Genomic DNA, 26,744 nt, shown 5'->3' with positions numbered 1-26,744 from the left:
GGGGGTTTAGTTTATCTTAATTGGCTTCCCTTTGGGAGGAAGGGCAGTAAGCATTGAAGAAAAGATTTGGGAAGTACCAAACACAGGGCTAACAGACAAACAGAATGTTCTGATCTATGCGGACAAAGAAGAAGCTGAATTGAAGGAACACTTGATGACAGAATAAAAGATATCCAAAAAAAGATTAGTCCCATCTTTTTGGAATGAACATCAGATCTTTAAAGAAAGATGAGCAGAAAGCCAAAAGTAATAAATAAAATGGGAACATATCAAAGGAGTTATTTTTGCGTTTTGGTCTCCTCCCTCACAAAGACTAGGACTCTCCCCACTCCCACCCATCACCTCATTCAGCTTTGTTACCTGCTATCATGGATTGCTTTTTCTTTTGGAATATATTTGGAAATTGCCAAAGTTGATTTCCAGCAAATTTATATATGTCTAGATTCCTTAAGTTCAAAAGAGCACTGCCAAAGTAAACTTTGGACTGTACCTACACTATATAGAACTTCTCCCCTTATAAATGTTACTAGCTTTCAAATTAAAATTTAAATTGACTCAAAATTTATTATATTCATCTAATCAAACCATGCTATTTGGTGCTGTATCTCCTCTATTTGATTATTATTTCTAAAGGCAGAGGCCATAACTATCTACCAATCTAATTTTAATATCCAACTTTACTCTATATAAGTAATTTAAAATGTCTTGCATGCAAAAAGGGTGATCAAAGAGAAACAGTAACCCCAACATGGAGACAGATCGTTGTCAACATCTTCAATTTTACTGTTTTTAAGAGCTGGGTTTGGCCCCTAGCTGTGACAGGATAAGAGGCTACATAAGGTAGAAAAAGTAACAGACCAATAAGGAAGTTGGCTGTACACAGATCAGTAAAGCCGGTGTGATCTGAATGATGATTTGTGTGAATGTGTGGAAAATAAAGGCACCAAGAGGTGGGTCTCCTGTGTCCACCTTATTTTTAATCTTGCAAATAAACCAAAAAGGTGGTTCATGGAAACTGTATACTGATCAGCATCAATCTATTTTCATTGCTCATTTAACACCTGGAAGAATAATCCAGACAGCAACAGAAAGGCAAAAGAAACAAATAGTGATTGCCTAAATTGATGCCTTCCTCATAAGAGAAGACAGAAAGCAAAATAGAGTCTACTGCTATTTCAAAATCACCATTGATTCCTTCCCAAAAACAAAGTCCAACCTTAACCATCCATTCTCTGAGATGGCTAACCCATGCACACCCAAAACACACATCTGTCAACCCTGTACATACTGGGTGATGCTTCATTCAGAGGTCTTGGAAACCAATCTATTAAATATTCTTGTTAGTCACTTTTATAAACAAAAATATAAAGATGTTCACAAAAGCTGAAGACTCTCTTAAATCAAATAGGCTTTCATACTGTGGAAGAGAGAGTATGCAAATATTCTTAGCTAATTAAAATATGACACTTGAATTAAAAACTAGAATAAAAGTACAAAGACAAAAAGTTGACCACTGAAAGGTCAATTGAAACCAGACAAAGAGATCTGAAAACTCAGTTTACCACAAACTGAATGAATTAGTAATTTTATGCTACATTTTATTTTACATGACATGAATGAATCAGAAGAATATAGAGAAACATGTCAAAAATTTATTGCAACCATTGAAAAAGTCTTATGGGGGAGTCTTTTTGAAAATCAAGTATTCAGGGGCCTCCCCGGTGGCACAGCGGTTGAGCGCTGGGTTGCGAAGCTGCCCGCAGCCTCTGCAGCACTGGTTCGATCCCCGGCTGCTCCCCGGCCACCGGAGGAGGGTCCCGCATGGTGCGCAGACCTCTCCTGCCGCCCACTGCTCCCCTCAGCAGTGTACTTCGGCCTTCTGCCTGCTCTGCTCCCCGCTCTGGCTCTGGTGAATTCTCTCACCCTCCTGCGCTTCTGACTGTACCCAGTGCTTGTATAAATAAATGAATGAATGAATGAATGAATGAATGAATGAATGAATGAATGAATAAATAAATAAATAAATAAATAAAAGAAAATCAAGTATTCAGATTGATTACTTTTCCAATTTCAGTGTTGCCTATAGCTTATTTTCTTATATGACATTCATGTTACTCAACATTACTTTTCCTGATCCCTCTAAAAATCATTTTTTGTTCTAAAAACGAAATCTTCCCTTAACATTTATTTCTAAATTATTTCCTTCCCGGAGAATAAATATTTCCACAGCACTCTAGTATCAACCCTTTTTAGTATCACCTTGGCATTCTCTCTCCTGTATTTCTGTCATTAGTATTTTCCCACAATTTGCTTGTGTCATATCACTTTGGGTGATATTGTTAGAGGAAATTAAAGTAATAGACATTCTAGTACCATAGGAAAAAATCATGTTTATTAAATGGAAGATGGAAGGAAAGGGAGTGAGGTTGTAATTCTAGGATTGATGGATTCTAGGGGAAAGAATCTTCTTTAAGATTGTTGAAAGAAGAATCTTTAAGAAAGTGCCAATGTTCCAAAACAAATTAAGAGAAGGACATGAGGGTCAGTATTCTGTGTGCTAACAATAATACCTTTCTTCTTCTTTAGGCAGTAGATAAAATACAAAGCCAATCCATGAATCCAGATTTTTAGAAACAGGTCAGCATGGGGGCAGGCCAGCTTTTCAAAGTCATATCAAAACAGTGCTATTTTAAAAGATATATATTATCTGACCATCAAACACTTTCCAACTCTCACTGAAAAAATCTGTATCTGTAGTTCCTTTTGATGCTGTTAGAATTTCCACCATAAGGGATCTCAGAGTGGTATGTAAACAGGTTAGTCTTCACAAATCCCTCTTAAGGTTAAATGGCAGAAGACGATACTTTAGAAATGGAGAAATTCTAGGTGATCATGTGGGGAAACTGAGGCACAAGAAGGTTTAAGTTGTATTTCCAAGGCCTACCGGGTAGGACTGGCCCTGCATGATTTCCGTGATAACACACTGATTCCCTACCCACTATTTCCATTATGCTAATGTTGAAATTAAAGGGTAAAAAAGCCAACACTGATATTAGCCTAAGATTTGGGGGATTTTCTCATCTGCAAAGTAAGGTGGTTGAAGGAAATTTTAAGATTTCTTTCCTTTGAAAAGTTTATAATTCTAAGTGGAGGCAGCCCTTGACAGATCCTCCAAAGGTTTAAAATAGGTTTCCAAGCATTCTAGACTATAATTCATTCGGCATAGATAATGAAGTCAGGAACTGGACTCAACAGAGTTGTTCTAAATGTTAATGTTTCATAATATTAGCTCTGTGCCCTTAGTGATCTAAGACTTAATGGGTAATCTCAGAAACACACGCGAACTTAGAAATTCAGGGCATAGATATCCTTGGGTGCACAATTTTGCCTTTTATTAATTTCTGATGTTTTTAAAATGCACAGTATAGGGCCTCCCTGGTGGCGCAAGGGGTTAAGACGTAACCTATGAAGCTATCCACAGCCACTGCTGCACAAGTTCGATCCCCAGCCAGGGAGGTGACCCACATGGCGCAGCAGACCTCTCCTGACTTGCCCATTGCTCCTCTCAACAGTGTATTTCAGTCAATCTGCCTGTTCTGTTCCCCACTTTGTCTCTGATGAATCCTCTCACCCCCCACACCTCTGGCCTGTACCCCAGTTCCTGTATGTATAAATATATAAATCTTTTAAAAAAAATGCATAGTACATTTTGATAACCTATTCATGAGATTACTTAGAGCAAGCCAAGGGGATGGTTGAAAGTGATTTTCCTCCACCAGACCTGCCCATACCCCTTTCTGTTTGCCACGTGTTCACCACAGGAAATTTTTCTCAAAGAAGCTCATGAGGGCTCCTGTCTTTGAAGTGGCTACAGAAGATGCTCTACAGGACAGAAGCCAACAGTTTCTAAACAGTAATTTGTGTATACCTACCAGGCTTTCCACCCCCCGCCCCCGAACCATTTTATTCCACAGAAAGCAAATTCAGCAGAAGTTAGCAGACACTTCAAAGGCTAAAATGTAGAGTATTTACTCAGATATCAAACTGCTTCTTCAAGTGAAACCAGCTCTTCCGCTGCCTGAGTACTTTCTCTTAAAAGATTCTCCCAAGTCAACTCTTTCCCCTTCTTCCATTTGCATGTACTTCTCTGGCAGCTCTAATGAGAAAGTTAATTTGTCTTCCTTTTTACAGAACACCCAAAAAGTACATTTATTTCCTCAGAGTTCCCTTATTTTGTTAAAGGATCACTCTCCCTTTTAGAAAGTGCCATTTTCTAGTCACTGATAACAATAACTTTCTTTTTGCCTTTTTTATTTTTAAAAAAAAAGTCACAGTAGATTTGCTCACTTTTTTAAAAAAAAAGATTTATTTATTTATACAAGAACTGGAGTACAAGCCAGAAGCGTGGGAGGGTGAGAGGATTCACCAGAGACAGAGCGGGGAGCAGAACAGGCAGACAGACAGAAAACACTGCTGAGGGGAGCAGCGGGTGAGACAGGAGAGGTCTGCTGTGCCATGTGGGTATCTCCCTGGCTGGCCAGGAATTGAACCAGCACTGCAGCAGCTGTGGATAGCTTCACAGCACTGCACTCAACCCACTGCGCCACTGGGGAGGCCCAATGACAATAATTTTCTTTTTTTTCTTTTTTAAGATTTATTTATTTATGCATAGAAGAACTGGGGTACAGGCCAGAGGTGTTGGGGGTGAGAGGATTCACCAGAGACAGAGCGGGGAGCAGAACAGGCAGATTTACTGAAATACACTGCTGAGGGGAGCAGCGGACAAGTCTGGAGAGGTCTGCTGCGCCATGTGGGCAGCACCCTGGTCGGGGATGGAACTTATGTTGCAGTGACTGTGGACAGCTTCATAAGTTGTGTCTTAACCCTTTGAGCCACCAGGAAGGCCCGACAATAACTTCTGAAGCTTTGAGGCTGATCTACTTGCTAATCCCACTCCACCGTGTTGCTATGAAAATCGAGAAGATTACACAATGGAGTATTAGGAGCATACATTGTTTATTTTATATCTATATAAATTTAAAGATCATGTCTACAATAATAAATGTTCTAATCACTGTTATTTCAAAATACTTCTGGGGCCTCCCCTCGTGGCGCAGCAGTTGAGCGCTGGGCTGCGAAGCTGCCCAAGCCTCTGCAGTGCCGGTTCTATCCCTGGCAGCCGGCGAGGGTCCCACATGGTGTGACAGACCTTTCCTGCCTCCCGCTGCTCCCCTCAGCAGTGTATTTCCTCAGTCTGCCTGCTCTGTTCCCCCTCTGGCTCTGGTGAATCCTCTCACCCTCCCGTGCTTTTGCCCAGTGCTTGTATAAATAAATAAATAAATCTTAAAAAAAAAAGAACAAAATACTTCTGGAAAAATATATCTACGTGTGTTGATGAAGCATGCAGGAAGGCTCATTAATGTTTGTTCGTATTCACTGAAAACTAATAGAAAATGTGTTCCCTTGCTATGCTTAAGAGGAACCACCTACAGTATTCTTTATAAATCACATAGCAGTTTGGGAGTTATAGACTAGAAGTATAATTTATGATCAATGCCTATCTGAAGAGGTCATCCCTCTGTGTAGCCTTTTATTACCTTGATGAACCTTAACTTCTTTCTGAGAGCCACTCACTGATCCCCCACTGCCCCCTACAGTATGAAATTCCCACTGAGATAAACTTGTCAAAACTTAAAAATGCCAGTACAAATCAACAGTATCATTTGAAAAGCATCATTTGGAGGTTTTTAAAAAGCCACAAAATTACACTACAAAGGATATCCTTGCATAATTCCATTGGCGGTGTGGAGTAGTCATCACAAATCATTCAGCCAGAATGTATATGCCCAGAGCCTATAAAATGATCAGGCTCATTGACTCAGAAATTCCACTTGTGGAACTCAGTCCTAAGTAATCCTAGTATGGAAAAAGTTTTATGTATCAAGTTCTTCACAGTGTTATGCAAAACAGTGAAAAATTGTTTGGCGCAAGGAGTTGAGTGCTGCACTATGAAGCAATTCACAGCCTTTGCAGCACGAGTTCGATCCCTGGCTGGCCAGGGAGCTACCCACATGGCAAGGCAGACATCTCCTGCCTTGCCCACTGCTCCCCTTAGCAGTGTGTTTGGTCAGTCTGCCTATTCTGCTCCCCACTCTGTCTCTGGTGAATCCTCTCACCTCCTGCACCTCTGGCCTGCACCCCAGCTTTTGCATGCATAAATAAATAAATCTTTAAAAAAAAAAAGACAGAATTTAAATAAAAGAGTGTTTAAGTAGAGCACAAAATATTGGGTAGCTGTTTAAGAATCCTCTTTAGAGAATATATAATACAGAAAACTGCCCTACTGTCCTTAAACAAACAACAACAAAGGACACAAAGTATTCTTTCAATGGAAAAACACTAGATGGAAAAAACAGAAAAACATTTTCTTAGGTGAGTTAAATATATATGACTTCCCCTCGCCCATTCTTCCTTCTCCTTTTCAGTATTTTCCACAAATCTTTAGAGGGTGTACTAGTTTATGATGGAAAAAAGTAATGAACTGAAAATAAAATTCTGTAAGGATTCATAAAAAAGAAAAAGGAATACTTATACCCAGGAAATTAAGTACTGCAAACTCTAATGAAGTCCAGTTTATGTTCCTGAATGAGTAATGGGTTTCGCAAGTTATAATTACTACAAAGACAGCTCACAATGTGAAAACCTCAATTGGTAACAGGGAGACAAAGTCTCAGGACTGATTTTTCAGTTCCCTGTAAAGAGCCAAGCCAGGAATAATGTTATGAATAGCTAGAAAGGAGCTACTATTTGGAAGTCTTAAAGGTTGGATATTATTAACTGTAGCTGTCCTATCTGCCTACCTCAGAATTTGACTCTTCAAGTTAGCTTATTAGTCAAACTGAATGGATTGAAACCAAGCGGATAGGAAAAAATCTGCCTAAAATAGATTTTAGTAGAGTTTATTAGCACTATTCAGGCAAACAGGGTTTTGAAGTTAATTTTGCTCAAAATTTGATTGAGTTTTATACAATAAACTGTATCATCCATGCTGTTTTTCTATGATTTGAATTCAAACACAAAACAAAAAACAATGTGGAAATGATAATGACCAATAATAAATCAGACTTTTTAGAAGTAAAAGGAACCCCCTTATTTTACAGATGAGAAAGAAAATGAAATACTTGTCAGAGATCCCAGATAGATGGTGTGGGAGCCAGGCCGGAAGCCAGGTCTCCTGAGGCCGGCGCAGTGTGACATTGGGAGAAGGGGACACCATCACTTTGAGTGGAATTTGGGCATTCTGCCAACATGCTCCCCAGCCTGGGATCTGGCAACTACCTTCCTCTGGCCTCATGACTCCCACTTAGCACTAACAGCTCATTAATACAAAGGGAAGAAAAGACTCTACTTTTTCAGTGTCTATTATGTGTCAAGTACTTAGTACACATTATGCAACTGCATTTTGCTGCTATTGTGAAAAGTAAATTAATTATTTCCTTTAAGCATTTAAAGAAACTGAGGTCTCAAGAGTTTAAGTTGATCATGATTTGACCTGTGCTGTCTTTTGCTGCTTTTTGGTAGTAACTTCTCCTACGGTTAGGCAGCTAAGCTAGAACACATGGCATATTAGTCAGAGTTCCCCGGAGAAAGAGAACCAATAGGATGGACAGATGGATGGATGGATGGATGGATGGATGGATGGATGGATGGATGGATGGGTGGATGGATGGATATAGATAGACAAATTTATTATAAGGAATTGGTTTGTGTGATTATGGAGGCTGACCATTCCCAAGATCTGGCAAACCAGAGACTGAGGAGAACCAATGGTGAAGTTGCAGTCAGGGTCCAAATGTCTAAGAATGAAGAGAGCTCAAGGTAGGAGTTTCACTGTGAAACTCAGAAAGCTTAAGACAATGGAAGAGAAGTATTTATTCCTTCTGGGAGGGTCAGCCTTTGAGTTCTTTGAGTTCAGGCCTTCAACTGATTTTGTGAGGCTCACCCACATGGAGGAGGGCAATCTGCTTACTCAGTTTGCAAATTCAAATGTTAATCTCATCCAAAAACAGTCTCATAGGAAATGCAAATGGCCAACAGGCGTATTAAAAAATGTCTAACATCACTTGTAACCAGGGAAATGCAAATCAAAATGACAATGAGATACCATCTTACACCAGTGAGAATGGCACATATTAAAAAAACTAGCAACAACAAATGTTGGCGAGGTTGTGGAGAAAAAGGAACTTTCCTGCACTGTTGGTGGGAGTGCAAACTGGTCCAACCACTGTGGAGAGCTGTGTGGAGATTTCTGGACCTACTAAACATAGAGCTTCCTTATGATCCAGCAATTCCACTCCTAGGTATTTACCCAAAGGACACAGAAACATCAATTCCAAAGAGCACCTGCACCCCTATGTTTACAGCAGCACTATTTACAATAGCTAAGCTTTGGAAACAACCCAAATGCCCAAAAATAGATGACTGGATCAAGAAGATGTGGTACATATACACCATGGAATATTACTCAGCATTCAAAGAAGATAAACACATGCAATTTGCAGCAACATGGATGAAGCTGGAAGGGATCATGCTCAGTGAAAAAAGCCAGAAAGAAAAAGAAAAATACCGGATGGTCTCACTCATAGCAGGAATCTAGAAAACTTAAATAAGGGACCAGGAAAAAGATTAACTATAAGAAAGAAAAAATCAAAATCAACAAACAACTATGAACCAGAGATACTCTATGGGGGTGGGGGCGGGGAAAGGAGGGCTTGGGGTCAAAATAAGGGGGTTGTAATTGTATGGGGAATATAAAAAATAAAATTTAAATAAAATGAAAAAAAAACCAACAGCCTCATAGATACATCCAGAGTAATGTTTGACAAATATCTGGGCACCCTGCAGCCCAGTAGAGTTGATACATACAATGAACCATCACACATTATGTTCTCCAGTATATTCAGGGCCTGGACAGGGGGAGGTAAAAAAGACACCCGTGGGGCAAATTTTCAAATATGCTCACTGTTAGGTTCACACATGCATCCTGAGTGGCTAGTCGTGGCCCATGTCCTACTCAAGAAGGGAGATTAAATCAACTTGAAGTGTCTTATATGGGGGAAGAAGAGGACAATTTTCTACAGCCATGTAAATACCATTCTAGAAAACTCTTAGGTATGCAGAATTTCTCCAAAAACTAATGGCAAAAAAAATCTGAAATATTGAGTATGAAAATATGATAAGTATTTTTAATTACTTCTATATACTTCTAATTACTTACTTTGCAATGGAATAGAAATCCACTTATGTTTTCCAATGAAAATATTTCCTTATAATTCAAATGGTACTGATTGAGTGGGCTCTTATTTTTTTTTAGATTTATTTATTTATGTATACAAGAGCTGGGGTACAGGCCAGAGATGCGGTGGGTAAGAGGATGCACCAAAGACAGTGGGGAACAGAATAGGCAGACTGACTGAAACACACCACTGAGGGGAGCAGCGGGCAAGACAGGAGAGGTCTGCCTTGCCATGTGGGTTTCTCCCTGGCCGGCCGGGGATTGAACTTGCACTGTAGGAGCTGTGGATTGCTTCATAGTGCAGTGCTTAACCCCTTGCGCCACCAGGGAGGCCCTGGGCTCTTATTTTTAGTGAAAAGCAAACCCATTTCTATAAAAGCACAAATAATCAAATTTTTGTGCGTTACAGAAAAGTGTGGTTATTAAGATCAGGTTTGAATTACTTTACTTTTAGCTAAAGGCAAACCCTGAAAATTATAGAACCTATTCTTCCTATTTAGTTACCTATCATTTCATTAATGCATGATTTTTCATGGTTATTGGGAGGACTAAATGAACCTAACACAGTATATATAAAAACATGCTTTAGTGGCCTCCCTGGGGGATGCAAGGGGTTAAGACGCATGAAGCTATCCTATGAAGCTATCTGCAGCCACTGCAGCATGAGTTCCATCCCTGGCCAGGAGCTACCCACATGGCACAGCAGACCTCTCCTGCCTCACCCGCTATTCCTCTCAGCAGCATATTTCAGTCAGTCTGCCTATTCTGTTCCCCACCATGTCTCTGATGAATCCTTTCACCCTCCACACCTCTGGTCTGTACCCCAGCTCTTGTTTGCATAAATAAATAAATCTTAAAAAAAAAACACATTTTAAACTATTAAGTGAAATAAAGAAAGGCATCATGGCTATTAGCTGATTGACAGAGTAACTTCTTACCTCATTTCAAGAAGCTGTACAATTTACACTCCCTCCCTCAGTTTATATGTTTCCTCAAACCCTGGACAACATGAGGCATGGAAGGATAATTTTACAAACAGAAGTCTGCAGATATCCAAGAAATCAGATAAGTTTAATGATTACTTTGGGAACCGAAGACGTTCAGCCAGTCTGGAGCCAAGTGGATTTTGTTTCAGTGTCATTAAGCTTCCCAACTAGATGTTGACTTAGATGATTTGATATTTGCCTTATAATGTGAGATTCTCCAAATGAAACTGCTTTTTGAAAATTTGATTCTGATGGACAGATTGCCCTATCCTTGTAAAACATAAATAATATATACATGTTGTACATACTGAGGCATCCCACTGCTCTGGTTCAAACCCAGGCTCTGTTGGTAACTCATGTGTAATCTTGGGCAAGTTACTTAATTTTGCCATCCCTCAGTATTCACATATGTTCAATGAAGTCAGAAATAGTACCTTTGGCTCACAGAAGTAGCACAAGTATTAATGAGAAAATTCATGTAAATTATCTAGAAGATCTCTGGCACATAGAATTGATACATGTCCAATAAATATCATCTTCATTACTAGGTTAAATCACATGACATTCAACCATACTAAGAATGACAATTTCAGTGAGTCAACCTAACATTTACTAAAGCCATACAACATTGACCTCTTCTAATAGTGTAAACACTTACTGTCCAGGGTCCTTATGTAACACATGCTCCAAGAAAATATCTAAGTAATAAAGATGCAGATTCAGGAAAATCTTCATTTCAAAGAGTTCAAATTACAATTTCATCATGGATTCTGGAGTCAGACCACTTGAATTTAAATCCTAGTATCAAGACCTACTAGTTGTGTGATGTTAGGCAAGTTTTCTAACCTTTTTGTGACCCAATTGCCAATTTTATAAAATAGTGATATTAGCAGTTCTTATGTAACAGGATTATGGTGAGAATTAAACTAGATAATGATGAAAAATGATTAGCACCATGGCTGGCACATAGAATATACTTAATAAGTGTTAGCCATTTTCCTTTTCTTCTTCAGCTGTTTCATCTCCTTCCCTCCTCTCCCTTCTTTAATTTATCACACTACAGATCAAAATATGACTTAACAATTCTAGAAGTAATAATGTTATCTTCAGGCCTCCTGCAACCTATGAAGCTACTGACAGCCACTGTAGCATGAGTTCGATCCCTGGGCAGGGAGCTACCCACATGGTGCAGCAGACCTCTCCTAACCCGCCCATTGCTCCCCTCAGCAGAGCATTTCACTCAATCCGCCTGTTCTGTTCCCCTCTCTGTCTCTGGTGAATCCTCTCATCCCCCACACCTCTGGCTTGAACCCCAGTTCTTGTATGCATAAATAAATAATTTTTTTTTAAATAGAGGCATGTTTTTATTTTATTTATTTATTTGTTTGTTTGTTTTTTGTTTATACATGCACTGGGTACAGTCAGAAACGCGGGAGGGTGAGAGAATTCACCAGAGCCAGAGCAGGGAGCAGAGCAGGCAGAAGGACGGAAGTACACTGCTGAGGGGAGCAGCGGGCGGCAGGAGAGGTCTGCGCGCCATGTGGGACCCTCCTCCGGTGGCTGGGGAGCAGCCGGGGATCGAACCGGCGCCGCAGAGGCCGCGGGCAGCCTCGCAACCCAGCGCTCAACCGCTGCGCCACCGGGGAGGCCCATAAATAAATCTTTTTTAAAAAAAAAGTAATGTTAATCTCCAGGTCTAGCAATGAACTCTTTCCTCCTCAAGTAAAAGAGTCAAGTACCAGTGATTCCATCTGTGATCTTATTATACTTTGGATAAGTATTTAGCAGTTAAAGTTGAAGAAATGCAAGACAATTTATATGAAATGACTGAAGATGGCCTCCCTGGTGGTGCAAGGGGTAAAGCACAGTGCTATGAAGCTATCCGCAGCCTCTGCAGCAAGAGTTCGATACCTGGCCAGCCAGGGGACTACCCACATGGTGGAGCAGATCTCTCCAGTCTCGCCTGCTGCTCCCCTCAGCAGTGTATTTCAGTAAATCTGCCTGTTCTGTCCCCCATTCTGTCTCTGGTGAATCCTCTCACCCCCCACACCTCTGGCCTATACCCCAGTTCTTGTATATATAAGTAAATAAATCTTTTTTTAAAATGAAATGGCTGAAGAGGTTGGGGTGTTTGGTATAGAGAAAAGACAATTTGAAGGGGATGTGACCTGTCCTCAAATGCCTGAGGGAGGCTGCCAATCAGAAGGAGAGTAAAACATATTCCCTCTGGTTCCAAAGGTCAGGGAGAGGTAGGTCGAAGGCCAAGTATTATAGATACGACCAAGTATTCCACAAGAGCCTTAAAGAGGATTTGGGTTTCTTCTGTGTCTTTGGTGGTCTGTGGCAACCCTTGGCCTGGAGGGGAATCTGCTAAGAGGGAATCTGTTTGTGTAGTGGCCTGGGAAGTCAAGGGGCTGAACATTTGTACCAAAAATTTCTAAGTCATGGCTCTCAGGCCTGGTTTCTATAGGGACATGGGCTTCACCCATGTGTCTTCGGGTCAGAGAATTAAACTACGCTGCTCTGGATACCAAGTGGCAAATTTCAAAATCAGACTGAGGAAAAGGATACTCTCCCCGTTTCTGTAGGAATACTAAGCTGCTCTAAAACTATACCGGTGAGGAATTGCCTTGCTTGGCTCCCGAGTCTTTACAGTTTAGGGAGCATGGAGAGGCTGGGCCTCTATTTGTAAAGCAGCCTTTTCATCAGGACCCCACTGTAGCAGCAGAGGTCAAGATATCTCCCCCATGATCATGCATACAGTGCCCTTCTAGGAACTCAGAGAAATAGCTGGGCATTGCTAGGGAAGAAATGGGGCTACATTAACCAGAGAGCCCACATTACAACAGAGGAGACAAGTCATCAAATTTTAGTGTATAAATGCAAGGCAGGACTGCCCAAATGGTGAACCCATGAACAAACAGAGCCTTGTAATACTTAAGTCACACCAAGAAGGCAGAGTTTAGTCCATTATGAAGAACAACGCTCTATGATTAACAGTCAAAAATACTAAATAAAACCTGCCTTAATATATTCCCTGCCACAGAAAGTGTTCAACTAGAGTCTAAGGGACCACAATTCATGTATTTTTCAGAGAAAGGTTGGGCTTGAGGTAGATGCACATGGGAGCTCTTCCAATTCTGCTATTCTGTGACTTCTAAAAATACAGCCAGAGAGGGCAAAGACAAATTGGATGAACATGGAGAAATAATACAAAGCTAAACTCCTGCCTGAAATCAAGCAACTGTTTAAAAGGAAGAAATACGCAATTGGTGTGTAATAAAACCACTCACACATCTAGCTATTTAGGATGAATTCTCAAACATATAATAAACTAATGTTTTCAGTGGCTTTGAATTTAAGTAAGTTATTTTCTTACTTGCTGGATATATTAATGGTCTATTGAAATGAGTTACTGAAAGGATCACAGGCCCCACAAATGGGACTTTGTTAGACAGAGAGCACCCCCGCAGGCTTACAAAATGTTGATGTGGAAAATTCCACAAAGAAGTAACTTTTACATTGCCATCTGCTGGCTACTGCTATAAGTGACTGCAATATAAATATAGCAAATCCTAATTAAGTTCCAATTGGAAATAGGAATACTGATTGAACATACAAATTATAAGAATCAAATTTCTAAGTATTCAAAAGCCAAATACCAGAGTAATTCTACAAATCTGCTGGGGATCCATCTGGTTAGTGCCTTACGTAGGAAATGTTTTATTTGGACTTGACTTTGATGGGAATCCTCCCAGTGGTACATCCATGACTAATACTAAAATAGTCCTTGGAAATAATAAGGAAATAACAACAACTTTTCAGACGTAACCTTTTCAACCCCTGTTCAGTTCCCAAAACCTGTTTCCTAAACATAGTTCTAGATATTTCATTTGAGAAAACTGATTGGCTCATCTAGTATCAGAGTGACATCAGTCATGAAAAATTAATATCCAAAAAAAAATTATGTCAAAAACAGATACATTAGGCCACATTATCTCAAGTACACAAAAGCCATGAAATTAAGCAAAGAAAAGTTGTTCTAAATGTGCACATATCACGTTTACAGATCTCCACCCACACCCTGAAGAATACAGGAACCCTATGCTGATAACTGATTCCTCTCCCAACAGAATGAATGCTCCCCTCACTATTATTTCCAAATGGACTCAACTGTCTTTGCACCCCAAACTGTTATGCTCTTGCTCCTCTAAATTCTCACTTAAGACATAACTAACCTGCCAGCCATTTCGGAATCATCCTCTATTCCCTTGTCTTCCTTAACACCCACATTTAATAGGTCCCGCCAATTACACTGAGAGTTCTGGAGTCTGCTCCTCCCTCTCTCTTTCTCACCACTGCTTGCCTCAGTTCAGGCCCTTGTCATCTCTTGTGGTGTCTTAAATATCTTCCTAATTGGTTCTTAGTCCTTAATCCTATGTACCTCCCTATGAGTCATTCAGTGCACTTACAACGTCCATCCCACCCACCTGCCTTAGCAAAGCTCTGCCTACTGAACATCTTGTATGACCTGATTTAGATGTTACCTCCCCTGTGACATCCTTTCCAGCACATAAGTGGTTGAAAATATACCCTGTCAATGGCAAAATATGCTGACTTTACCTTCTCATAGCACATTTCTAGGGCATTTAATGTGGTCTGCAGCTAGTTCATATCAAGTCTCTATACAAATTAGGAAGATGTGTCCCTTCTGGGCAGATGCAACTCTGTGTCAGGCTATACAATAGGACACATGATATGTGAGCTGGAAAGCAGCTCCACCGGATACTTTGATCATGTTCCCTTACGCTATGAAAATCCCTGATCAACTGTATGTGTTGGCCCCACCAACTTATCACCACTATTATGACTTATTAATGTCACAGTCTTCTTTTGCAGCAAGTGAATTCCTAAAATGCAGATCAATTAAAATTTGTCTTCTCAGAACCTAGTAGGCATCAATAATTATTCTTTGAAAGATTTTTTTTTGAAACAAGGTGATGTTCCAGAAATTATTAGAGGAAGACCTATGATATATAAATGTGTGTATAAGTGTTTTCAGCTGTGCAATCTTGGACAAGTAACTTGACTTCCTCATGCCCTAGTTTATAAATTGTGGCTAGTAATACTGCTTACCTTAAGGTTGCTAAAGGATGTGATCAGATAATATCTGTAAAGTTCTTAGAAGAGTGCTCAGCCCAGAGTATGTATTATGTAAATACTAAATGTTATTGTTAACATAGGCTTAAGGAGTATTCTAAGATGACTCTTTTTGAAATGTGACAATTAAAAAAATTTTGCAGGCACAATCCTTATGCTTTAATTTAAAAAAATAGATGGTGAATTAGCATAAAAATATTACCACTAATGTTAAATGATTGAAGAGGAGTTACTTAACAGAATCATTCAACTCTAGAATTTAGAAGAAATTTAGAGATAATCCAAATTTCATATATATATAATATATATATATTACATATATATGAGAATTGGGTTAAGTGCACATTCAATGCATTCTAGTAATTCTCCAACTGGCATTTACCAAATGTCCAACCTCGTCTCTGATCTTCCCCCTTCCTTGGTCCTCAATAGTCTCTATTCCATGCATCAAGTCTTAGACTTAGGTACCATTAACCTTTCACAGAATGTGCTAATGCAACTCCTTTGCCTCTGCCTGGGACAGCTCTTCTTCCTGTGCCTTGCTCCCATCTGAGCTGGTAAAACAGCTTCATGCATGTCTTTCAAGTCCCAGTTTGATTGCCTTGTGAAGCCTTCCCCTACTCCTTTAACCAAAATTAGAAGCTTCCTCCATGTTCCCAGCGCTCACTGTATTCTACAGACCACTTATCCAAGCAAGGATTCTGATCAATCTTAACTGCCTAAATTTGATCCCATTCTTTCACTTATTGCCTGTGTTTCCTTTATTCACTTTAGTTGCTTTTTCTATGAAATGGGAATAATAAAGAGATTTATCTTATACATTCATTCATTCCACAAGTAGTTATCATTGCTCACTATATTTTAGAAGCTGTTCCAGTATCTGGAGTTATATGATATGGTGATCAGGACAAAGTCCTGCTCTCATTAGCTCACATTCAATAGGAGAGTCAAACAGTCAAAATTAAAAATTATCAAGTATTAATCATTATTCTAAATGTTATGAAAAATATGTATCAGAGAAGGCTACTCGGTGATTAAGGGAAAAATGTTTCAGAAAGAGGAGTCAGAGAAAGTTTCTTAGGGGAAGTGGCATTTTATCAGAGACAAAGGGGAAGCAGAGAGCAAAATTGGGCAAGAGTACATTACAGGAAAAGGAAACTTCATGTGCAAAGGCCCTGAAGCAGGAAGGATGAGCTTGGGAGTAGGGGACAGGAAGGCTAACTACTTAGCTACTGTCAAGTTAGTGAAGCAGAGAGTGAAAGAAATGAAGCACCCCTCATTCCTAGCACCAAGGCATTCAGATGTTTGCACTATTTCCCCAATCCATTTCTTCCTCCTTTTCATCTGTGAGCTCTCTCATTACCCGATTTCTGCCCCTGATTGTAGTCAAACTCCCTTCAACACTATTCTCCATAGTGCTAACAGGATGATCTAAATATGTAAACTGACCCTACTATTTTTTTCTTTACAGTTTTTCATTGACTTGACATTGTCTATAGAGTAAGTCCCAGATGCCTCAGCATAGTAGACAAAACCCCTTAGGACCTAGCCCTGCCTACCTCTCTACTATTTACCTTGCGCATACATTCCGGCCACTTCAAAATACTAATTCCCCAGATAATGTATTTCCAATCTCTATGTATTGTCTCAAGCTATTTCCTTTCTCTAAAGACCATTCTCTCTTTCCACATTTTTGTTTGGCTAGTTCGATAATCAGACTCAGCTCTGTAGTTACTTCTCCTCTGTGTTCTCATTATAACCTAGGAATATCGTAGTACAATACAACTTACCAAGAATTATTAGGACGATCTGTTTGTACATCTCTGCTTCTCCAGTTAGCCACCAATTTTCTCAAAGGCAGGGAATTAGTTTTTAATCATATGTTACCCCCAGGGCATCATCTGAGTTCTCTCTAAGAGCAGCTAAGCAAGGATGTACTTATCTTCTGTCTGTAGCCAGCTAAGAACTCCCTCCCTAATCTGTCCTGTCACAGGCCCAGGACTTACACCTGTGAGGTTTTGTTCAAGTGAATGAGTTTCAACAGACACCTGACAATTATCTAGATTCTTTAATCACATTCGTTCATTAAACTCAAAAAGAAGACAAAATGAACAACTCAGGGGCGACATCCATATGTTGGAGGAAAAAATGGGAAGAACAGAAATTGTCAGATGACTTTAATTTTAACTAATAATAAGTTTTAAAAGGAAATTAAATTTAAAGAAGCAGATTTACTTTAAATAAATCTACCTCCTGCATTCATCCATCTATTATTTAAACTGAAGGATCACCTGTCAAGTGTAATTTCTATACCTTTAGTGTCCTTTTCTTGATGCTTAAAAAAAAGTATGGGGCCTCCCTGGTGGTGCAAACAGTTAAGCATCAGCACTATGAAGCAATCTACAGCTACTATAGCACGAGTTCGATACCTGGCCAGGGAGGTGACACACATGGCGCAGCAGACCTCTCCTGTCTCAGCTGCTGTTCCCCTCAGCAGTGGATTTCAGTAAATCTGCCTGTTCTGCTCCCCACTCTGTCTCTGGTGAATCCTCTCACCCTGGCCTAAACCCTAGTTCTTATATGCATAAATAAATAAATATTTTTTTTTAAAAAGTATGGTAATTGAGACTGGTGATAATTATTTTTCAAAATACATTATGTTTTATTAAACTTCCTTTTACATTGAGTTCAAAGTTCTAGATTACACTAGAAGTTTATATGAATTTTTTAATCCTATACATTCACAAAGATTTTTTTCATGGTGCAATGCCCTATTCACCCCCCAAAAATAACCTGAGGACAAATCATTACAGATTCCCCCGAAAGTTTAATAAGAAGAGAAAAGTCATAGCTGTGGAAAAACCACTGCCTACCCAACACACAAACCGAGGATTTACTTAATACGTCCCTGGGACAAACCTACAAAATATTGAGCCCATTTTCTTCACAGCAGAGAAAAAAGAAACCATTGTGAATTATTCCTAACTTCTTTTCCTTCTCCAGAAGCTTTCTCCATTATTGAAATTGACATTCCTTTTACTGGACATGCATTACCTCGCAGATGAGATATAGGCCCCTCACAATCTCCCAGAAGCTGTCGACCCCTTTAAGACCTCCATGCATGTAAGTCCTGAGCTCCCCACATGGAGGCATTTTCCTCTTGCTGGTCTGATGAGCACTCATCTTTCAGCAATTAATTCAGACATGACCTGCTCAGTGAGCTCTGTGAAGTGCTCTTGGCTACCTTCCTCCTCCAGGCAGGGGAAAAGTTGTCTTCTTTGTGCCTCAGGCAATCGTGTACCTCCTGCTTCATTTGGATGAATGCGATGAATATGTTTTCTTTTTTTTTAAGATTTATTTATTTATGCATACAAGAACTGGGGTACCGGCCAGAGGTATGGGGGTGAGAGGATTCACCAGACAGAGTGAGGAGCAGGACAGGCAGATATACTGAAATCCACTGCTGAGGGGAGCAGCAGGCAAGAGAGGAGAGGTCTGCTGCACCATGTGGGTCACCTCCCTGGCCAGGGATCAAACTCATGATGCAGTGACTGTGGATAGGTTCATAGTGCTGCGTCTTAACCCCCCGTGCCACCAGGGAAGCCCTGCATGTATGTTTGCTAAACTATGAGCTCCCTAAGGTCAGGGACTGTGTTTATTCCTCTTTGGATGCTCTGTGACTAACTCAGTGTCTGTGTTTGTTGATTGACAGTACTTGACACAGAGCAAAAGGCTATTAAGTGGGAGAGAACAACTCCACATTCACTAAGGATTAAGGGGAATGGACAAGTTTCTCCCCACTAGGCAAATAGGGCAAATTGGCTAATTCACTGCAGCAAAAGCAGCCTTCCTTCTGACAGTGGCCCCTGCAGAATCAGCTACGGGATGAAGGACATTTTCACCAAACTCTTAATCCCCAAAGTTTCCCCCTCACAACACCCATGCTATTCATCAGGGACATTTTAAATTAAATGAGTTTAATCCAAAACAAAATGCTTTATTGAATATCATTCCTTTCTACTTCACCACAACAATTTAAATGATTTTTATTTGTCCAAGTAATTTAAAGTCAGGAAAAAACACAGAGGATAGGCCAGCGGTGAGGATTTGTTTACAAGCCTTTACACCACCGTGTAAGGAAGACATAGTGGAGTTTACATTGGTGCCATGTACATGGCTATAGAACCAGATGTTACAAGGTACCTTGTAACTCATCTCCTCTAAGCAATAAAGCCTTTTTTCCTGGCAAAAGTTTGAGAAACTTAACTGCTGTTTTCTATCAGCAGATACAACAGATGGCTGGCACATGCCTGCTTTGCTAAATGAAATGGGCTCTCTGTAGAATTACTCTTTGATCCCTAGTGGCATGTCCACAACACCACAATGCAAAATACCACAGCATAGCAGAATCTAAACATTAAAGGTTTAAAGCCATGCTTTTGATATGAGTACCTTCTTTTAAAAATCATGGCCATAGTATGTAAACATACTCACATTCCCACTTTGAAACCATGGAACAGGGGTCAGAAAAGGAGGCATTTCCTTCATTTGGTGACATATAACCACCGCAAAGGTATGGCAGCAAACCCCTGGAGTTCGAAGGTATGTGACCACTTGAGTTGTAACTACAGACACAATCATAACTCCATTAGGAAAAAATGTGGACAGTTCACATTAAGGAATTTAAATAATAAGAATGTGTTACCATAACTTCAAAATTGGAAGGAGGTGTTTAAGGGTATTGGGTGTTCCTTTGAAAAGGGAGAGGAAGTACATAAATTAAAATCCACTCTCTATTGTTATTATTTGATTTTTGTCAAGGGACCAAAGTAAGAAAAAAGCATTTGAATAGCGTTCAAATGCTTAACTCCGTCATTTCAATGGGAAATTTGAGACTGAAAACTGTAGCCAGTGTAAGGGGACTAGTTAAATACTACAATAAAACAGGAGCTAATTAGAGCTTTAGTGTCACTTCAATGACAGAAATGTATTCATTCACATGATATTACAGAAACAGTGGAGTGATTCTGTCAGTGGAGTGATTCTGTTGTTTTTTTAGTAATTTGGACAAATCTGAATCAGAGAAATGCCTTCTTTCTGGTTTCTCTTTTTTCCCCTAGTAGGTGCTTTTCTTACTTTAAAACTGAATTTGGGTGCTACTAACTAGACCCATCCACAAAGGTCACTATGCAGACAAAATTCCAAAGCTTTCCTTGAACTTGATTTTGTGTTATTATTGCCTTTTCTGGCAGTTTTCAATAATTGGAGCTTTTTAAAATTGATACGGAACAGGTAAGGGTATGAACTCCTTTATCATTAACCTTACACATTGGAAAATATTTCACTTGCTGCACTGTATTACCTATATATCTATATGCACTACTCTGGATGGTCACACAAAAAACAAGGAAGCGCATGTGCGCAGCTTAACCAAATACCAATAACATCACTTTTTTCAAAATTACCACCCACATCCCCAAACAGCAGACAAAATTCTCCTCTTCATTTCCCATATCCAGAATAACACTTCTAGGCTTTGTTTTCAAACTTGGAACTCAGAAAAATAAAGTGATTCCCTTGACTTCTAGTGGTTAAAGGAACTGTGACCATTATGTATGACAAAGAGCTTGCTCCTAACATCTGGACCTGTTAGTAAGGATGGATAGAGCTTGTTTAGTAATCCAGGTGCTGGATTTGAAGTTGATATTGGCTGGTTATCTTTACTCAGAGAATTTCTATTCCATACACAACAGTTTCACCCTAAGCCTTGCCAATCATTCCTGAAATCTTGGCATTTGGTCACAAGCAGGTTGGGAAAGTAGTACACGTGGCTGCATAAATCCATAACCACTGCTTTAAAAAAAAAGTCAATAAAATGTCAATATAAAAAGAGATGCCCTGTTAACTAAGCACTAGATCCATAGTACTGCAGCATCTCATGGCAGGTGATACAATATATTATGGTTACTAAGATCAGGTAGTTTACTAAGATCTTTATAAAGATCTATTTATGAGATCTGTATAAATAAAAATGTTCAAGCTTTCACCAAACTGGTTCACACAGAAGTCAACAGTGGTGTCATATTAGATTTGTCTAACAAAATTCCTCATTAAAGTTTTATTTGAAAGCCATTAGGTTTAGAAAAGGTTATTTTCCAAATAAAATGTTTAATTAGTGTTTAGTTTAAGAAACAAAAATGGTAGCTCATGGCCCCTACCTGTCTCAAATTTAGGGAAAAATTAGTATAAGGAATGCCACATTGAAAAATATCAACAGTTAAGAAGTTATATATAATAATAGGGTATTTTTCCTTAATTACAAAAAATCATTAAAACCTAACTAAACCTCTTTAGCAGAAATTCTTCTCTCATCCAAAAGCCTTAAGAAGGACATGTTAGAAAAGAAATATTTTAAATGGGAGATAAAGTAGACACAGGGTTTCCCATGGAAAATGGGGATTTCAGTGAAAGACAGTTCAGCTAATCTGACTTCTGGAAGGGAAGCCTTCTAAAGTAGATTGTGCGAGATCTCAAAAGAAGATAGTAAGAATCAGATAAGCATTAGAGAATTCTTTGGGTTCCATAGTTATAATCAGCCATGAAAATATACTTACTGTAAAATATTTTTAAAATTACAAATCAATACATATTCATTGTGGAAAAAAACAAAGTGTAACATATGCAGGTGAAACTAATGTTACACTTTAAAGAATTAGACTTTTCTCCTACTTCTACTCACATAGTTTGGAATGGAATCAAACAGAATATACTGCTAAGGACTACTGACTTAATTTCTGATATCAAAAGGATGTCTGGAATATTCTTATAAATGTTTCATTGTATTCTCCTCCAACTACTGCTGGACCTACCATTTTTTAAATTTTACTTTTATAAGTAGCATATCCATGATTATTATCTTGGGATGAATCTCTGGAACTGAAATTTCCCAGTCAGAGGGTCTATATTGAATCTTTTGCCATCAGAGTCAAATTGTTCGTAAAGAGGATAACTGGGCAGAGGCACCCATGAGGATGCCCATTTCTTCACATACTAAAACTTAAAAAGAACATTTTTTTTTTGACCAACTTGATGTGAGGAAATGAGTCTTACTGACGTTTTTATTTGCATATGTTCAAAGTAGAACATGAAATGTTCTAAATGGCCCCAAGAACACCTTGGGCTACTGGATTAATAATACTTTGGAAGTAGTTAACACCTACTAGCCCTACTAGGTCTCCAATCTTAATGTTTTTTTAACTTTCTCTATATGTTGCAAAAACACGTAAATATTGCTTAAAATTTCATTTATCAGCTGTGTTTTGCTTGTGTTGCAATCCCTAAATGTTTGATATGTTTGGATGAAATAACTAGATAATGGAATGAACTTTTCATTTTCCATGTAGATGTTTTGATGTGGCTTGGCTTTAGCCATATATGCCTTTCAAAATACTTAATTAGTACTGAAGTAATTATTTTTCCCATCTTCAAAATTTCCATGCATTTAAAAAATTATGGTGCTGGAATCACATGACTTTATTGAGTAACATTAACCAAATTTAAATGCTATTTTAAAACATTTTGCTGTTTGGCATTGTATGGATTCCACCCATCCCCTTCTGGCTACCCTCCCTCCCAAGAAAAACAGACACCGGATTTCACATGGTTACCTGTGGTAAACTTCAAGAGCAGAGCAGAATTAGAAAGTGAGATAACTGAGGTGCTAACATTGTCCTGCATAATGAGACAATCTACATGGTCAGCTGACACCTAACAGGAGATTCTAGAAACTTCATCTCCATGTCAGTTGCACCATCTCTTCTAATTTCCTACCAGAAAAACCCAGAGATTGTTTCATAGGTCAGTTCATTTCGTACTCAACCATATGCCAATGTTTGTGAACATGCGCTAGACTATAAAGTTAACAGGGGAGATAAGATGGAATTAAAGCCTTGGGCCTCCCTAGTGGCGCAGGGGTGAAGACGCAACCTATGAAGCAATCCGCAGCTTCTGTGGCACGAGTTCGATTCCCGGCCAGTCAGGAAGAAGCCCACATGGCCGGACACACCTCTCCTGTCTCGCCCGTTGCTCCCCTCAGCAGTGTACTTTGGTCCATCTGCCTGTTCTGTTCCCCACTCTATTGGATGAATCCTTTCACTCCCCGCATCTCTGGCCTGTACCCCAATTCTTATAGAAAAATAAATAAATCTTTAAGAAAAAGGCTTTGCTTCAAATGTTACTCATCAGAACACAAACTCATGAGTTTATATGAGAAATGAAGATAAATAATAAATTAATAGGATAAATAAAAAGATGCAAACAATCAGCATGTTCTGCTTCTATAGTTACCAAACCTATTCACTAGGAGTGCAAGTCAAAATATCTTCTAATGGTTCTTAAAAGTCCATAAAAGTATATGTAGTTTTAAAAACACAACATTAAGATTGGTCACATCTTACAAGTGGTCAAACACAGTTGATTTATTACTGACTTCACAATATTTCAAAATTAATTGTCCGTTATATATCTTTGGAGAGGGAATTGGAGAGAAAGGGGAATAATCTCCTTATTGAGTAATAGGAGCCTCTAGTGAGAGTGAACTTATCTGCAAAGGGGGGGGGGTTATTAGCATGGATGACCTTCCTATTATGAACTTTAGTAGATCCAAAATAACTACTTTTTATGACAATGGAAATGCTGCAAGGCTTAGATTTGTTCTATTTTAGAAAAAAGAGAGAACAAAAAGACCTGAGGGAAAAAAGACATCTAAAATGGTCATGTCCCTACTATAACAGGTAATTAGAAAGAACCAAAGTGGTTTCTCAGTTCAAAGTAGTTACTTTTTATAAAGTGTTTCTGGATCACATTCTTCATGGAAATAGACATTTAAGGCATCTTAGAATAAAAAAAGACCTGAAATGTGATTTCAATTATAATTACAATGATTTTCCTAGTAGATACATTTTACCAACTAATAAGCAAGAGAATTTATTACTTACCATTTGTCCTTTAGAACAAATCCACCAATTACACAAAAGATATTAAACTCACATAACCTGTTATTCTCCCTTTCTTTCCAAAATTAGAGATCATCTATGTAATAACAAAACTATATAAAAAGTCAATATATGAAAGATGCTAATGTGCTAGGAAGAAAAAGGAATGCTTCTCCATAAAAATATACTGCAGCTTTCTTTTTCCTATGACAGTATTTAAGATGGTAACCAAAAAAAATCAATACCCTGCAATATTTTACAGACATTCTTACATGACATTCTTTGAGTCTACAAACTCTACCAGAAATATGATATTCACATCAATACAGTGAAAACAGTCAACATACCAATTTTTTCAAGTGCAAAATGTCAATACTTACAGACTTTAAAATGTGTTGTAAAATGTCACGAATGATTAGTATATAATATTAAGTGTTTTAAAAATTATATTAATGATTAATGTCAATGATCAAAAAAGAAAGGATGTTGGCATTTGGAATCTTTACATTTCCAGCAGCCTGAAGACACTATTATCATTATAGTGAGGTTAGGCTTATTGCTTCCCCTTTTCTTTTGGGAGTCTTTAATTCACAGGACAACTTTAAATAAACGGGGGTTAATTATTTATTTGCTTTAGAGATCAGATGAGAAATTACAATTAAAACTGTAACATGTACCAGCTACACACTATACAGCTACCTGCCACACTCTACCTGTCATCAGGGAGTGGAAATATTGAGGGGTTAATGTTCTTCAACCTTTCTGGTTATCAGAACTTACCTGCCCTGCAGCTTGCCAGGTAAAATTCATAGAATGGATATTGACAGGAATGGCTGGCATTCTCTGTTGTGCTTTCCTGAAATCATGTGTGAAGGGGGCCATTTTCCCCTCTGAAACAATCAGGATGTCTTCTTCAAATCCTGGTTAAAAAAATAAAACTATCAAACTAGGTGAACTTAAAAGAACTCAAGCCCGAAGTTGCATGCAAAAAGAACACCAAAGAAATAATGTCACTGCTGTTCACAAAGCACCTGCCTTGGTACAGACAATGCTGCTGGGATTAATTTTCCTCTCTATTCAGTAACAATGATGCCAATAGACACACGTTTTCAGGGAAAAGGAGCGCACATGGAGTTAACTAATGCATACAAACATACAAACGCTGGGTCCACCTAAAACGTAGGCTTGTAGAAACTAGCAACCACATGATCAGAACACTAGCTCAGCTTTCCTTTCCTGAGTTATATGCTTTCAGATGAAAAAATAGATAATTCAATCTTCCTTGAATATTAAGTTTTAAAAATACACTGAACGATCCATCCTCCCTTAGCAGAAGCACTGGAGACAGTGGAGACGCAGGCAGGACAAGGTGCTGGGCGCGGGAGACTTACCTATGAGCACTCTCGCCTGGTGAGCATCGATCCACAGGTACATGCTCTCCTCCCGCGGCTGCCCGACCTCGGCGCGCAGCACCAGCATGCTTTGGAGGATGCTCCAGAGCGCGAGCGCAGCGCCAGGGAAGGAGCTTCTTCGGGCCATGCCGCTCGGGACCTCCTCGCGGGGGATGCTCGCCGTTGCAACTCCAGACGCACCTACCCAACGTGCAGGCAGGCGGCTCTCCGCTCTCTCCTTTGGAGCTGTTCTGGCTTGGACGTCTGGGCGGGCAGCCTCGCGGCTCGGGTACAAGAGTGAGCCAGAGAGAGTCAGAGCAGGAGGGTAGGGAGAAGGCAGGCGTGAGCTGGGCAAGAAAAGGGGCGCCGGAGGGAGAGGGCACGGGAGAGACGCAAGGCTGGCAAAGCTGGAGATGCCAGCATGCGCTGCGAGGCCAACAGTCAGAGGGTTAAATATAGCGCGAGGAAAAGCGGGGAAGGGCTGGCGTAAGGGAGGTGCGAGCGAGGAGTGACGAAGACCAGCTGGCCACCACTGGGGGGCGCCAGGGGCGGGGCCGCGCGGGACCCCCAGAGGCCGCGTTCACGCCACGATGCGAGCACGCGCCAAGCGGGCGCGTGGAGGGGGCTGCTGCGGCGAACTACGGTCCCAAGGACCCCTGGCATGTCACTGGTCTGCCTTCAGCTAGTTAGGCATGGGTGGAGGGTAAAGGAGTGAACTGACGCGGCAAGTTTTCACTGAGCGCAAAGGAGAGCCAGGAGGGTACTCACGTGTGCGCTACGCTAAACTAAGGCACTTACCACTCCCTTTCTCGTCATCTGCCGCTACCATTCCTCGCGCCCCTAATCCTACCTTCTCCGATCTTCGTGCACACCCATCAATTTAAAACCTGATTGCAACTGTCCAGTGGTGCCCGCATGG

General features: G+C 39.7%; 1 protein-coding gene across 2 annotated transcripts in view; it reads right to left on the bottom strand.

Annotated features, from left to right (window-relative positions):
- The window catches only part of WIF1 (WNT inhibitory factor 1), a 69,244-nt gene extending 42,906 nt beyond the window's left edge, over nt 1-26,338 (bottom strand). For both annotated transcript variants that reach the window (XM_037514052.1, XM_037514053.2), the window contains exons 1-2: nt 25,826-26,338; nt 25,215-25,354 (exon numbers count right to left, since the gene is read on the bottom strand). In XM_037514052.1, coding sequence (XP_037369949.1) covers nt 25,215-25,354; nt 25,826-25,973 — 288 coding nt within the window. In that variant the 5' untranslated portion in view covers nt 25,974-26,338. The remainder of the gene's footprint in view (nt 1-25,214; nt 25,355-25,825) is intronic.
- Between the last annotated feature and the right edge of the window lie 406 nt (nt 26,339-26,744).

The sequence above is a fragment of the Talpa occidentalis genome, unplaced genomic scaffold, assembly GCF_014898055.3.
Source record: "Talpa occidentalis isolate TD23 unplaced genomic scaffold, MPIMG_talOcc4v2.1 talOcc4.16, whole genome shotgun sequence".
NCBI lineage: Eukaryota > Metazoa > Chordata > Mammalia > Eulipotyphla > Talpidae > Talpa > Talpa occidentalis.
Note: the sequence above shows the minus strand (reverse complement) of the source record. Positions and strands in the feature narration are given on the sequence as shown.